The 13,945-nt window shown below is 41.6% G+C and overlaps 2 protein-coding genes across 2 annotated transcripts in view; both read left to right on the top strand.

Moving 5' to 3' along the window:
* eif2ak3 (eukaryotic translation initiation factor 2-alpha kinase 3) overlaps positions 1-4,574 on the top strand; it is a 107,609-nt gene extending 103,035 nt beyond the window's left edge. Inside the window, exons 15-18 of the mRNA XM_061894864.1 lie at positions 376-549; positions 611-712; positions 785-847; positions 1,769-4,574. Coding sequence (XP_061750848.1) covers positions 376-549; positions 611-712; positions 785-847; positions 1,769-1,951 — 522 coding nt within the window. The 3' untranslated portion in view covers positions 1,952-4,574. The remainder of the gene's footprint in view (positions 1-375; positions 550-610; positions 713-784; positions 848-1,768) is intronic.
* A 5,978-nt stretch (positions 4,575-10,552) lies between these two features.
* atrn (attractin) overlaps positions 10,553-13,945 on the top strand; it is a 192,178-nt gene continuing 188,785 nt past the window's right edge. Inside the window, exon 1 of the mRNA XM_061894846.1 lies at positions 10,553-10,991. Within this exon, the coding sequence (XP_061750830.1) occupies positions 10,780-10,991 (212 nt within the window). The 5' untranslated portion in view covers positions 10,553-10,779. The remainder of the gene's footprint in view (positions 10,992-13,945) is intronic.

Genomic DNA, 13,945 nt, shown 5'->3' with positions numbered 1-13,945 from the left:
TATATATGTGTGCATATATATATAGATATATATAACTTAATTTAAGACTTGATTTAGGCAAAAATATGTACACATAAATTTAAAAAAAAAGTGTTTGTGAAACTGCTAAATTCTAAGCGCAAAGTGGCAACAGTACTAGAAATGGCAACAACTTTTTGTAAATGCAGTGAAGATTACAAATGTTTTTATCTGTATCTCACACAGACCCTTGCTTTAGGGCAGTTCCAATCAATGGCGCCCTCTGCTGGTCCAAAGTCATCACTGACAACAATGATTGGCAGTGATCGAAGTGCGAGACTAAAGTGTTCCTTAGACAAATAAATGCCCATGCACCTTGTTTGTGACGTGTATTCATGTGCGAGCTCTCTCCTGCAGCCTTCCAACATCTTCTTCACCATGGACGACGTGGTCAAAGTTGGAGACCTGGGCCTGGTGACGGCCATGGAGCAGGAGGAGGATGAGCAGGAGCACAGCGCCCTGACGCCCGCCCCGCTCCTCACCCGCCACACGGGTCAGGTGGGCACCAAGCTCTACATGAGTCCGGAACAGGTGAGGGTCCACAGACACGCTCGCCGCTTCTCGAGCCGGTCCTAAATCTTTGATCCCACAGCTCTCCGGACACTCGTACTCGCACAAGGTGGACATTTACTCTCTGGGTCTGATCCTGTTTGAGCTGCTCCACCCTTTTAGGACCCAGATGGAGAGAGTGCGGGTGAGTTGGCAAAACTTCTGTCTCCGTTGGAGGAACGTGATCGATCAGTGCGTGCTTCTGTCTCCTCACCAGACGCTGACTGAGGTGAGAGCTCTGCGCTTCCCAGACACCTTCTCCAAAAACAACGTTCAGGAGGTGAGTTGCCCTCTGATGCCTCTTGGTGGCTATGTGTGGGAACTACAAGCACACTAAGTCATGACGTGATCGGGTTAAAACGAGCACATTAAATTTTAAAACGACACAAATCCGAAATTAGTCCATGGTTCTCGCGCAGAGAAGGGTGGAGTGCCAGTTCCGGGTTGGGGATGAGATCCTTCCCCAGGTAGAGGAGTTCAAGTACTTTTTCCACAAGAGAGGGAAGAGTGGATTGTGCGGCGTCTGCAGTAGTGCAGACTCTGGCTCGATCCGTTGTGGTGAAGAAGGAGCTGAGCCGGAAGGCAAAGCTCTCAGTTTACTGTTGGACCTACGTTCCCATTCTCACCTATGGTCCTGAGCTTTGGGTTGTGAACGAAAGGACAAGATTACGGGTACAAGCGGGTGGAAGGGTTCTCCCTTTGAGATAGGGTGAGTTTCTGTCATTTGGAAAGAGCTGCTCCTCCACATGGAGAGGAGCCAGATGAGGTGGCATCTGGTCAGGATGCCCCCCTGAACGCCTCCCTGGGGAGGTGTTTAGGAGGCCGCAGAGAAAACCCAGGACACGTTGGAGAGACTGTCTTCCGGCTGGCCTGGGAACGCCTCAAGATCCCCCGGGAAGAGCTGGACGAAGTAGCTGGGGAGAGGGTTTGGGCTTCTCTGCTTGGGCTGCTGCCTCCACTACCCCACCCCGGATAAGCGGAAGAAGATGGATGAATGTACAAATTGAGCAGGAGGGGGAGGGGCTATTCATAACATGCAACTGCTTACTTGGCAAGGAGATTAACAATAATCCCATTGGATAATCTGCAACGAGGAACCTTTGCCCTGCTATCCCAGCATTCTTCTGTGCTAGTTTTACATCTCCGTACTGTACATGTGCCTCGCTCCTGACTGTGTCTTCTGCTCTCCTGTGCGTCCCAGCTGAGCATGGTGCGCTCCATGCTGTCGCGGAGCCCCGGCGAGCGCCCCGAGGCGGCCGACATCACCGGCACCCCGCTCTTCCAGGATCTGGAACTGCCCTGCCGGCTGGCCGTCAGGCAGCGCTCCCGCACCTACAGCGCCTCGTCCATGGGCCGCCCCGCCCGCCCGGTGTCGGCCACCTGACCCCCTCAGGTGGACATCATCCCCCGCAAGAGTCACATAAGCAAGTGTCCTCACACTTTAGAGCGTGTGAATATTGATTGAACAATGTGTGCCAGCTGAGTTTTCCATGAATGGAATTTGGTTTTCTGCCAATTGAGGCCATCTTTGACGCACCCCACCGCGCTACACCTCAGGTATGACAACCACGAGGAGAGGCCTTCACTGATGATGACGCTTGACCACGTAGTCTGTTGCAGCCACAGCCCATGTGTCTGACGTGGAGCACCAAAAAGCGATCCCAAGATTGATGCTGATGTCTTGGTATAAAACTTGCTGTACAAGTCCTTTGGACCGAACCTCATGGAGGACAACTTTGCTTCTGCATCTCCAAGCCAGTACTTTTTCACACACTTTTTTTAATCGCAGGTGCTTCATCACTCCTTCTTCTTTCTTCTTCGGTGTACATAAGGAAGCTGTAAATAAATAGTGTAAGACAGGAGTCAATAGGAGACAATCTCTGAATGTCCAGCAGGACCTCTCCAGCACACCTTTGCATAGCAACTTCTCCTCAGCGTGGACACGTGGCGGCCGGAAAGGGCCGTTTAAAACGGCACACGAGAATGTAGAGACGGTTCAAAAATAGCAAATGTTTATAAACTCTACCCTCACGCTTCATGTGATGGCACTCCCTGCTGCCTCGGCATACATTTGACAATCTGTGATTCCTTTTTTTATTGCGCAAAGTTCCTTTATTTTTTTCTTTTTACAATTATTATTTTTAATACAGTCATCTATGTGCCCTATAGTACCAAGGAGTGTCAGAGCCACGATAAAACACAAGAAGTCAAATCAAGAAGGAAAAAATGTATTTCTCACATTATTATTACTTTACTTTTGGAAAATTGTCACGCTGCACATTTTTACTGTATTCCCATATGACTTTAATTGTTGTGATATTTCAACTTCATCAAAAGAAAACAGCTGTTTTCTAACAATATTACAAATGCAGCCATCCAAAAACAGCAGCTTTTTTTCCTCTCTCTCTCAATACTTTATTTTTTTTATTAAATTAAAGATTTAATTATTGAATAAAAAAAAAGATTTTCTTGTGTTGTAAAATTCCAAATGTTTATTGTAATATCGCCTTACTGCGGTGATATAACTCTTAATTTACCTGAAATAAAACCTTTTTTTTTTTTTTACATAATCCTCCAAATTTACCTAAAATGTTAGTATAAAACATTAGCATCCTAACATTAGCATACTGACAGTGGAACAGCTAGCTTACTTTTAAGATGGCGCAAAATAACCGAATACACGATTATAAGGTTAAAAAGTACATAACCAGCTGAAATGATAGCATTAAATGTTAGCATGCTATCATTAGCATGGTAATGGAGGAACAGCTAGCATACTTACAAAATATAGACAAGTAATTAAATTTTTGATTATTACTTTAAAACGTATAAAACTATCTTGGGTGCTAACATTAACGTTAGCGTGCTATCATTAGCATAGTAACAGTGGAACAGCTGGCTTACTTATAAGAAAGCGCAAAGTAACTGATTTCATGACTATAGTAAAAAGTACGAAATTTGCTGAAATGATAGCATAAAATGTTAGCATGTTAACATTAGCATGGTAACGGGGGAACAGCTTGCATTCTTCTAAAATATAAGTCGTGAAATCTGTGATGATTAGTTTAAAACGTGTAAAACTTTCTTAGATGCTAACATTAGCATACTAACAGTAGAACAACATCTAGCCTATTTCTAAGTTGGCACCAAGTAACATAATACTTATTGGGTAAAAAAGTGCAAAATGAGCTGAAATGCTGGCATTAAAGTTAGCATGCTAACACTAGCATAGTAACAGTGGAACAGCTTGCATACTTTTAACATCGCACCAAGTAACAGGTCATTGCTCTGCTACTTTTTTCCCCTAACTGTTTTTTTCTTGCTGAATTCCAAAATGATTTAAAAAAAAAAAAAAAAAAAAAGTGTTCTCAATTCTGACATTATTGCGGTCATCAAACACAGTTGTGTTCCATCCATCCATTTCCTACCGCTTGTTACTTTTTATTCTGGTTCTCATTACACTTGAAGCGTGATAATAAGCCCCGCCCCGTCCGGCCGTCAGCCCCTCCCCCCTGACTGTAAAGCCTTGAGGTCTGCATTTTAGTAGACAAGGTGAGGCGTGGACCTGATGTTGGTCATGTGATCCAAACGCTGAGAGTCACATGACCCCTCAATGATTGTCATTTTCTAAAGATACAAGACTTTTTTTTTTTTTTTACTCCCGTTATGGGCGGAGTTAAGAAGTGAGCTTGTGTTGTTCCCAGGGAAGTTGTGTAAAGCAGTCGCACAAGGTTGTGGACAATCACGCCACAAGTCAGTCGTTCTCCTCACTGCCTTTCTTTCTAGCGTCAAAACCCGATTTGACGGGAGGTTCCATTCTGCTCCGTTAAATGTTCTCTCTCCCTCGTCCCGTTCCTGTCCATACTGAATTGTACATATGTTCATTTGTTTTATTTATGCCGCTGATCAATCCGTTTTGGGTTGTCGTTTAACAAGAACGTGCTATGGAGCGCGTTGGAATTTTGACTTCTTACAAGTCTGACTTTAATAAAACAGTTGGAAACTCATGCTTTGCCTGAATTGTGTCCTCCATCATGTGCACACATGCTTCAAGGGAAAAAAAAAGGACTGAAGGGGTTTGAACCACAGTTTTTCATGTTTGTCATAACCTTTTTCGCATGTAAAACCTGGTGTTTATGGTAGACTTCTCACTAGCTGTTGTCATTTAGGGACTTTCTGGACCAGACCTGGGCAAATTAAGGCCTGGGGGCCACATGCGGCCCGCTGGACATTCCAAAATAATATTTTTAGATCTTTAAAATGGGAATTATAGCTGCCATTATGATGTGCAGTGATGTTTTCTAACGACCGTAAGTCTTGAACTATACAAAGTATTTCAAAGGTTGGTATTTATTCTTATGGATGATATACTAGTTACTATGGTAATCTAATTAGTAGGGGTGTGGGAAAAAAATCGATTAGATTTTTGAATCACGATTCTCACACTGCGATTCCGAATCGATTCTCATTTTTTTTAAATCGATTTTTTTATTTTTTGATCAATCCAACAAAACAATACATAGCAATACCATTACAATGCAATCCAATTCCAAAACCAAAGCTGACCCAGCAACACTCAGAACTGCAATAAACAGAGCAATTGAGTGGAGACAAACACGACACAGAAAAACCAAAAGAAGTGAAACAAAAATGAATATTATCAACAGTATCAGTTAGTTATAATTTCAGCATAGCAGTGATTAAAAATCCCTCATTGACATTATCATTAGACATTTATAAAAATAATAAAAAAGAACAATAGTGTCACAGTGGCTTACACTTGCATCGCATCTCATAAGCTTGACAACACACTGTGTCCAATGTTTTCACAAAGATAAAATAAGTCATATTTTTGGTACGTTTAATAGTCAAAACAAATTTACATTATTGCAATTAGTTGATAAAACATTGTCCTTTACAATTATAAAAGCTTTTTACAAAAATCTACTCTGCTTGCATGTCAGCAGACTGGGGTGGATCCTGCTGAAATTGATGAATAGAGAATCCTTTTAAATTGGGAAAAAATCGTTTTTGAATCGAGAATCGTGTTTATTTGAAAAAAATGTTTGATTTTGAATCGAATCGTGACCCCAAGAATCGATATTGAATCGAATCGTGATACACCCAAAGATTCGCAGCCCTACTAATTAGTTACCATGGTCATCTAATTAGTTACTATGGTAGTGTAAGTCACAGCAGCTTAGACGAGGCACCAAGCAGTGTTGATGGGGAGCGTTTCCACACGCGCAGAAGGAGATTTTCCCAACAAAGTTCTACAGCTTAGTGATGAATCAGACTGTAGGTGGGTTTATTTTGTACCCTTTGTGTTCATATTTCACTGTTTGTTGCATTTTTGTTGCGTTTCACTTGATTATAAAATGTGTCGATCGAAAAGGAGTGTGACGTTCATACTTTGTCAATATTCAGTGTTTTATCCTTCATAGAAAAATGCTAAATTTTACTATGTTTTTTAAGGCGGTCTGTCATAACGTTTTTAACATTCAATCAGACATTATTGTAAAGTTTTATATTAGTGTTCATAAAAATAGATATACCGGCCCCCAGACACATTTTTTCTCTAAATGTGGTCCCCAAGTCAAAATAATTGCCCAGGGCTGTTCTGGACTGTAGAGCCACCAAGATATAAGCCACACCCACTAAATTTTAAGGTAAAAACAAATATTTTTCCTTATATTAGCCTCAGATACACTCATTTCTGTGTAAATGAGTTATTTTCACAGAAATAGTCTATAAATGTTTATTTACACACCTTCATTATTTCCAAACATGTCTGTAAAACGGCTGATCAAACAAAAAAGAAGTCACTGCAAGCTAGCTCTCCAATCACCTAAACTGACTCAGTAACTCTACAGTGACGTTTTGGGGAATTTTCTGAGGAATTTGTGAAACTGAAACAATATGCATTTGTAAATTAATAATACTAACACAGACACTCACAAATGTGTTAGCATATTAGCTCATGCTTACATTAGGATAGGACGTACACATATGTATGAAAACAAACCTCCAGACATCACACATGGCACACTTTAGTAAGTAAGAATTGTTTTAGTTGTATTGTAAAACTTACAAACGTTGCTTGGAGCGATCCATACCAGTAGAAATGCTATGGACGGCCATAATACAGAACAGGACTTCTTCAGGTTGTACGGACTAAATGTTAGTACACTGCAGTAAGCTAATTTGTCCAAAAGATGGCACCATAGCACAAACAAAACATCCATCCATCCATTTCTACCGCTTATTCCCTTTGGGGTTGTGGGGGGGCGCTGGTGCCTATCACAGCTACAATCGGGCGGAAGGCGGGGTACACCCTGGACAAGTCGCCACCTCATCGCAGGGCACAAACAAAACTTTGCATGTTTTTGTTTTTTTTACAAAACTTTTTGTATTGTGGCTTTCAGTGGGGGAAAAAAAGCCCTAAATTTGCCGCACCGTTTTATAAGCGTAGGAAAAAAGTTGTTAGAAACTACCACACACTTTATTTACTTTAATTGATAGGAATATTAAACATTATTTAACAAAGTGTAAGCCAATTATTTTGCTAGCACAGTTGGACCGGATGTCACGCATAATGCTATTATCCTGGAGGCTGGAATTTTGTGACGGCGACCGTGTTTGACAAGACTTATATTTTTAAAAAGTGTTTCACGAGTTCCGGTCAAATGGCCCCTTTTGTACAAAAGTGACCCAGTTTTCAATAGGACAGGCTTTTATTGATCCCACTATGGGGACATGGTGTTGTTGCAGTGCAGGTATTTACATGCACTGGCGGAAGTAAAAGGTAATGGAAAAACATTGTCATTAATGCTACATATTGTGCACTAATGTGTATAGATAAAAGACAAAAAAAAACATTTTTGGTAAGGAAAAGTTTATTAATTGTATTTTACGATACATTTCGGGGCGCCAAGCGACTGCCTACCATATTTTTCCGACTATAAGTCACAGTTTTTTTCATAGTTTGGCCGGGGGTGCGACTTATACTGAGGAGCAATTTATGTGTGAAATTATTAACACATTACCATAAAATATCAAATAATATTATTTAGCTCATTCGTGTAAGAGAATAGACGTATAAGATTTCATCGGATTTAGCAATTGGGAGAGACAGATTGGTAAATGTATAGCATGTTCCATATGTTATAGTTATTTGAATGACTCTTACCATAATATGTTACGTTAACATAGCAGGCACCTTCTCAGTTGGTTATTTGTGCGTCATATAACGTACACTTATTCAGCCTGTTGTTCACTATTCTTTATTTATTTTAAATTGCCTTTCAAATGTCTATTCTTGGTGTTGGGTTTTATCAAATACATTTCCCCAAAAATACGATTTGTAATCCACCTCAACTCATATATGTTTTTTTCTTCTTTATTATGCATTTTTGGCAGGTGCTACTTATATTCTGAAAAATACGATACTTGCCTGAAGGTTTTTGATTGATTGATTGATTGATTGAGACTTAAGTAGATTGCACAGTACAGTACATATTCCGTACAATTGACCACTAAATGGTAACACCCGAATACGTTTTTCAACTTGTTTAAGTCGGGCTCCACGTTAATCAATTCATGGTAAAAAGGTAAGTCTGCCCCTTCTCTCCAGAACTCAACCGGAAGAGATTTAATGGCCCGATATGAAAAAAATGCATTTTAATATCCATCTATTTAATCTTTGTAGATTATGCTACAAAATAAACCACAATATGTTAGTGCACCAGTTGAGGAAGATGAGCAAACTACATAAATAACATCCTGTAATTTAAATTTGATATTTTCTTAATCTTGCTAGATTGAAAATGAACATCAATGAGTTGACTGATGAACATTATCACGTAATTTATTCAGAAAGTATAAATCACGACAAAGGAAGACAGAATACTATTAACTGCAACATGTAAGTGTAAAAAAACATAATTTGTACATTTTCAGATTGTGCTTGTTCTATTTTTAACAAAGAAAACAATCTGTAGTCGTCTTTATTTTTAGGTTATCGTGCCGTGATTTTACCACTCCGCCCCTCCTAGGAGTAGATTTTTCTCCATGTGGCCCCCCATCTAAAATGAGTTTGACACCCCTGGATTAGGGGGTACTTGAATTTAAAAAAAATTCACAGGGGGTACATTTTGATTGATTGATACTTTTATTAGTAGATTGCACAGTTCAGTACATATTCCGTACAATTGACCACTAAATGGTAACACCCGAATAAGTTTTTCAACTTGTTTAAGTCGGGGTCCACGTTAATCAATTCATGGTACAAATATATACTATCAGCATAATCCAGTCATCACACAGGTTAATCATCATAGTATATACATTTAATTATTTACATTATTTACAATCCGGGGGGCGGGATGAGGAGCTTTGGTTGATATCAGTACTTCAGTCATCAACAATTGCATCGACAGAGAAATAGACATTGAAACAGTGCAGGTCTTACAGTAGGATATGTACAGCCAGCAGAGAACATAGGTAGGTAGGTAGGTAGGTAGGTCTTTATCGTCATTGCAACAAGTACAACAAAACTTTGTTTTCAGCACAAACCTGTTCAAAGTTAGACAAACAAACAGTTTACAGGGTTACAGAACAAGAACGCTGATGGGTCGCCATAAGGCGCCCCATAAAAGATGGCAAAAAGGTAAACGCTGGGGAAGGATGAGTAGAAAAATACAATCCAGACTGGGCTCCTAAGGGGGCCCAGTTCGGAGTGAGAAAAAACCTTCATAGCAAAGCACATATACATATTACAACATGCATCTCGAGATATCTACCAACAGAGGGAAGGTAGTTCAAGGTCATGGTGGTAGGTCGCAGCTCTCAGGCGCTGACCATCCATTCATCGCCCCTACGGAATTTGCGTCGAGGGCGTTGGATTGGGGGACGGGGGGGTGTATGTGTGGCGTATATCTTTTTTTGTGGATGTGTGTGTGTGTGTGTGTGTATAAGCCCATAGTGTGTCTCTGTTCCGCGACCTTGATGTATTTGCCGTCGCTAGTCCAAAGTTCACAACAACAGGTGTGTGTCCATGGGAGACAAAAAAGGGAGTTTGTTGTGTCTTCCTGCAGCGATCTTCGGGAGAGTCTCGAAGCCAGGGAAACAATCCAAGTTAAAATGATTTGTATGCGAGTGAAAATAAAATTTGTTTTTCACTCTAAAATTGTCTATGACTGGTCCTCAAAAACTGCGGGGTAGATCCAATCATTTGTGGCAGCTTTGGGGTACTTTGAAGACTGCCAGCAACTTCCAATTTGTCGACAAACCAGGATAACGCTTACTCCAATCAGCAGATGTCCTGTTTTCATAATTCTGAATAGGTGGATAGCTTCACGTCCTTGACAGAAAAAAAGTTGCAAGGCACGCGGCACTCCTTCGTCTCCCAAGAGTCCGTCGTGTGTCCAGCAACAACCGCTTCGTCACAACAGCAGGTTCCCCCAAACCCAAGATCTTGTCAATTTTGTTGAGGCCAGTTAAATAGTTCCAATGTTTAGATTTGGAGAGCAGTGCAAAAAGAGGCAACAAGCAAGTTAAGACAAGTCAAAACAAAGAAGCAAGCAGGAGAGATAAGGGAGAGGAAAGGGGAGCGTCCACCCTCGGTGAGTGCCAGAGAGACAACATAGTGAGTTCAGATAGCATAAGATGAAGTACATTTGATTATTTACATTAGGTTATTTACAATCCGGGGAGATGGGATGTGAATGGAGGAAGGTATTGGTACAGGGTTGAGGTTGCCTGCAGGTGTTGTTTTAGAGCGGTTTTGAAAAAAGGTGAAAAAAGTTTGAGAACCACTGAACTAAGCTAAGTGAAGGTAAAAGGAGCATTAAAATCTGTTTTTAAAATGACGCCTTCACGTGAGAGGCCCGGGAGATGCTAGTCGCGCCCCTGTGTTCGCGCAGCCGCAGTCCACACAGAAGTGTGCCGTGTCTGGTACGCAAAGCGCCAGAGTCCCACCCCCCGGCTTATTACGCACTTCCGCCGTCGTGACGTCACTTCTGACCGTCAATATGCGGCGCTGAGAGACGGAACCTCTGAAAAGATGTAAGCGGCTCGCCGAGCTCGGCCTAGCCTCGTCAAGTCGTCACTACAGCCGGTACCTCTAGAACCAGCGAAGCAGGCTCGCCGACCGCCGAGCAGCGGGAGAAGTAGCGGAGCGTTTGGGCTCCAGCAGCCATCTTTAGCGACACAATGTCCGGCTCGGTGTCCGGTACCGGAGGCCGGAGCCTGACGCCGGTCACCGGGCTGCTGCTGTTGCTGCTAGCCGAGCAGCTCGGAGGCGCCGAGGCCAAGGAGTGCGACAAGCCGTGCGTAAACGGCCAATGCAACGCGGCGACTGGCAGCTGCGTGTGCTCCCCCGGCTGGGTCGGGGACCAGTGCCAGCACTGCGGAGGACGCTTACGGTAAGGACCGCACTCACCTGGCAGCCTCCGTGTTGGAACCCCCATGTCACACTCGGCTCTTACCTGAGCAACATGGCGCCCTCGTCTTCTCACCTCCGCATTTGCTGCAGTGGACTCTTGGATTGTCTTGACTTTGGACCCAGCGAGGAGTCAAAATGCTCCAGTGTTGTGTCACATCTTATTTCTAGTTTCATGAATGACGTTACCGCCTCTAATACTCTAAATATGCTATGGAGAGCATTTAATTGAAAGTTGTAGACGTCCTAAAAAATGGTTATGGGAGATCTTTGACAAGCAGAAGGTTCTTAACGCTTTTGTCGTATTGAGGATCTTTGACTGGCATATGTTTCTCTCGAAACCAAACAGAAACGTATTAAGATCCGGTGTGTCAAACTCGTTGAGGGCCACGTTAAGTAAAGTGAAGGATCATGTTGAATTAAGTGGCAGGCTACGTAAAATGTTGTGGAAGACCAAATTAGATTAGGGTCTTGGGACACATTAAATGGCGTTAAATCATGCGGACTGGCACACCATTTATTGACGTAGCGGACTATTTTATATGATATAGCGCACAGGAGAGTGGCTGTGCCAGCATACTTGCCAACCTGGACACCTCAGAATTAGGGAGATATTCAAAAGGCCTGCAGGGGTGTGTGTGTTTTTATATATACTATATATATATATATATATATATATATATATATATATATATATATATATATATATATATATATATATATATATATATATATATATATATATATATATATATATACATACATACATACATACATACATACATACATACATACATACATACATACATACATACATACATACATACATACATACATATACATATACATTTGCGATCTCTGGATCCGGGATCATATCCTTCACGGATTTGTTAAAAACATCCGAAAATGAGAACAGGATGTTGTCTGCAGCTATCAACATAGCCATCTTTGTCTCAGCATAAGTGACACCCTTGGGTCTCCATTTAGCAAGGTGGCCCATAATACTGGGCCGTGACCAGTGCTGCGTTGCCGCAGCCTTGTGCTTTTCTGACTTTCCATGAGTTACTATATCCGTTAGGCCACCGTGTTCAATGGAGAAGTCTGATCTACAAAATATGCAAGCGGCATACCCCTACCTCTTCGAGCTGTCCTGGATGAACTGAAATGATTTTTTCCAATCATTTTGGAACTTGCAAGCGTACTTTTTCTTCTTACTTCTACTTCGTCTTCTGTTCTGATTGCCGTGCTTGACTTCGAGGTATAACCGTTATTATTATTGTCCGTCCAGAAACAGCGCCCAGTGAAGGATGGTTTAGAAATATTGTTGTCTGGGTGGAAATCGTGAAAAATTCGTAAGAATGGTGGCCCCGGCATACTTTCGGGAGGGGCACTGAAATTCGGGACTAAAAAAATAAAGTCTACTGAATTGTTCAAAAAAAGTCAGGCTTTTGTCCAACTGTCAGAAAGTGGTCCACTTGATAAATGATGAATGCCTAAAAGTCAGGGGATTCCTTTTGGTCCATTTCAACTGTAATTAACGATATATAAATAATACATGTCAATGTTTTATCTGTAAATAACAATATATAAACATAATATTTCAATGTTTATCTGTAAATAATATATACATATTAAGTGTCAGTGTTTATCTGTAAATGACATCCATCCATCCATTTCTACCGCTTATTCCCTTTGGGGTCGCGGGGGGCTCTGGTGCCTTTCTCAGTTACAATCGGGCGAAAGGGGGCATACACCCTGGACATGTCGCCACCTCATCGCTGGGCCAACACAGATAGACAGACAACATTCACACTCACATTCACACACCAGGGCCAATTTAGTGTTGCCAATCAACCTATCCCCAGGTGCATGTCTTTGGAAGTGGGAGGAAGCCGGAGTACCCGGAGGGAACCCACGCATTCACGAGGAGGACACGCAAACTCCACACAGAAAGAGTTTCATCTTTGGCTAGTAGTAAATCCTTAAAAACCGTGCAGCTCCCCAAGAGAGGATGTTTGACTAGCAGTCAGTTCCTAAAAACAGTTGAGCTGTCCTGTTATATCGGTCAACTAAATTCTTATGATATAGATGATCTTTGACGATAAACACATCAGAATATTGTCGTCGGAGAGATGATCTTCGACTAACAGTGGATCCTTAAAAACAGCAGAACACTGTAATACACAAAACCCAAAACCAGTGGAGTTGGTACATTGTGTAAATGGTAAATAAAAACAGAATACAATAATTTGCAAATACTTTACAACTTATATTCAATTGAATAGACTGCAAAGACAAGATATTTAATGTTCAAACTGGAACATTTTATTTTTAGCAAATATTAGCTCATTTGGAATTTGATGCCTCCAAGATGTTTCAGAAAAGCTGGCACAAGTGACTAAAAAACTGAGAAAGTTGAGGAATGCTCATCAAACACTTATTTGGAACATCCCACAGGTGAACAGGCTGATTGGGAACAGGTTGGTGCCATGATTGGGTATAAAAGCAGCTTCCATGAAATGCTCAGTCATTCACAAACAAGGATGGGGCGAGGGTCACCACTTTGTGAACAAATGCGTGAGCAAATTGTCCAACAGTTTAACAACAACATTTCTCAACCAGCTATTGCAAGGAATTTAGGGATTTCATCATCAATGGTCCGTAATATCATAATCAAAAGGTTCAGAGAATCTGGAGAAATCACTGCACGTAAGCGGCAAGGCCGAAAATCAACATTAAATGCCAGTTTGGATCCCTCAGGCGGTACTGCATAAAAAAGCCACATCAGTGTATAAAGGATATCACCACATGTGCATCAGAAAACCACTGTCAGTAACTACTACTGGGCCTACTCAGTGGCTTAGTGATTAGAGTGTCCGCCCTGACATCGGTAGGTTTTGAGTTCAAACCCTGGCCGAGTCATACCAAAGACTATAA

The sequence above is a fragment of the Nerophis ophidion genome, linkage group LG03, assembly GCF_033978795.1.
Source record: "Nerophis ophidion isolate RoL-2023_Sa linkage group LG03, RoL_Noph_v1.0, whole genome shotgun sequence".
Taxonomy (NCBI): Eukaryota; Metazoa; Chordata; class Actinopteri; order Syngnathiformes; family Syngnathidae; genus Nerophis; species Nerophis ophidion.
The sequence above is the reverse complement of the archived record's forward strand: the minus strand, read 5'-3'. Positions and strand labels throughout refer to the sequence as shown.